General features: G+C 63.5%; 1 protein-coding gene across 2 annotated transcripts; it reads left to right on the top strand.

Moving 5' to 3' along the window:
- Positions 1–365: 365 nt before the first annotated feature.
- LOC108510522 (60S ribosomal protein L10-like) lies at positions 366–1,540 on the top strand. 2 transcript variants are annotated; one of them, XM_017840202.1, is made up of 4 exons: positions 366–395; positions 493–537; positions 1,191–1,249; positions 1,335–1,540. In XM_017840202.1, the coding sequence occupies exons 2-4, from the start codon at positions 515–517 to the stop codon at positions 1,523–1,525; spliced, it is 273 nt and encodes a 90-aa protein (XP_017695691.1). In that variant the 5' UTR covers positions 366–395; positions 493–514; the 3' UTR covers positions 1,526–1,540. The 2 variants fall into 2 exon arrangements, with proteins under 2 accessions (XP_017695691.1, XP_017695690.1); XM_017840201.1 differs by having other exon boundaries at positions 366–384.
- Positions 1,541–1,607: the final 67 nt, after the last annotated feature.

Here is a 1,607-nt window from a genome sequence, read left to right on the forward strand (position 1 = left end):
GCAATGACCAATCACTTCCCAGAAACCGCAGGGCGGGAAGGGCGCAATCACTGCGCCTGCGCGGCCGCGCCGCGCGCTCTGATTGGCCTGGCGCTCCTCCTTCACACTCTATGACCGCGGCGGCCTCCAGAGCGGCTCCCGCCGCCCGTATGAGCTCTCCCCACCCTCCCCCACGCCTCAACCCGTCTCGGTGGTCTCGGGGGGTCTCGTTGTCTCACTCCGAACACAGGCGGCTTCACCGGGAGGGTTCCGGCGGGTCCTCCAGGGCGGGTCCTCCGAGGCGGCCAGAGCGGCACCGGAAGCGGAAAAGGCGTGACCGGAAGTTAACTCGGGGTATAAAAGCGGCGCGCAGGCGCTCGCGGCCTCTTTCGGGCGCTCGGCGAGGTCGGAGCGTGGTGGGCAGGGGCGGAAGGGCGGGAGTTGGGGGCGGTTTTGAGGGGGGTTTTGGGGGTCCCGCTGCCCTCAACACGCCCCATTATGTTCCCCCCGCAGGTCCCCAAGGCCCAGAGTCGCCATGGGCCGCCGTCCGGCACGATGGTAAGCGGCGTGACGTCACGGCGGGGGCTGGTGATGTCATAGAGCCCTTCTGACGTCACGGGCGGCTCGGCGGTCTGGGGGGAGGTGGTTTTGGGGATCAAAAAGAGGGTCTGGGGGGGGGTCCTTTAGGGGTTAAAAACGGGAACCGGGCAGGGAGGGTTTTAGAGTTTAAAACCGGGGTTTAAGGGGGGTTAAAAAGAGGGTCTGGGGGGGTCATTTGGGGGTTTAAAAGGGGGGTCGGGCAGAGAGGATTTTGGGGGTTAGAAAGGAGTCTGGGGGGTTAAAAAGGGGGTCCAGAGAGGTCGTTTAGGGGTTAAAAAGGGGGGCCGGGTCGATTTAAAAAGAAGGTGTGTGGGGGTTAAAAAGAGAGTCTTGGGGACGGGGTCGTTTGGGGGTTAAAAAGAGGCTCTGGGGGGGTCATTTAGGGGTTAAAAAAAGGGGTCCGGGTCGTGTTTAAAAAGAAGGTGTGGGGATTAAAATGGCGTCTTGGGGACGGGGTCGTTTGGGGGTTAAAAAGGGGGGTCTGGGGGAGGTGGGTGCATTTTAGGGGCTCTCAGAGGGATCGGGGGGGTCTGGGAGGGACCTCCCGAGGTTTGGGGGTCCCCCAACCCCCCCTCCGCCCCTTTTTTGACCCTTTTTTGACCCCCCCGCAGTTACCGGTACTGCAAGAACAAACCCTACCCCAAGTCCCGCTTCTGCCGGGGGGTCCCTGGTGAGTTCGGAACCCCCGAAACGCCCCCCAAAATCACCCCCAAAGCCTCCCACTGACCCCCCCCCGTGCTCCCCCTGCCCCCCAGACCCCAAAATCCGCATCTTCGACCTGGGGAGGAAGAAGGCGAAGGTGGACGAGTTCCCCCTGTGCGGGCACATGGTGTCGGACGAGTACGAGCAGCTCAGCTCCGAGGGTAAGGGGGGCTTTTTAGGGGGTCCCCGGGGATTTGAGGGGGGGGTTGGGGTCGTTTTGGGGTCCCCCCCTGCAGCCAGTTAAGCCGACCACGACCCCCCCCAGTGGGGTCCTGGTGTGCACTGGCTGCAAACAGAGACCCCCCGGCTGTGTAGGGTGCCCACCA

This window comes from Lepidothrix coronata, unplaced genomic scaffold (assembly GCF_001604755.1).
Source record: "Lepidothrix coronata isolate B3197 unplaced genomic scaffold, Lepidothrix_coronata-1.0 Scaffold1201, whole genome shotgun sequence".
NCBI classification, from domain to species: Eukaryota; Metazoa; Chordata; class Aves; order Passeriformes; family Pipridae; genus Lepidothrix; species Lepidothrix coronata.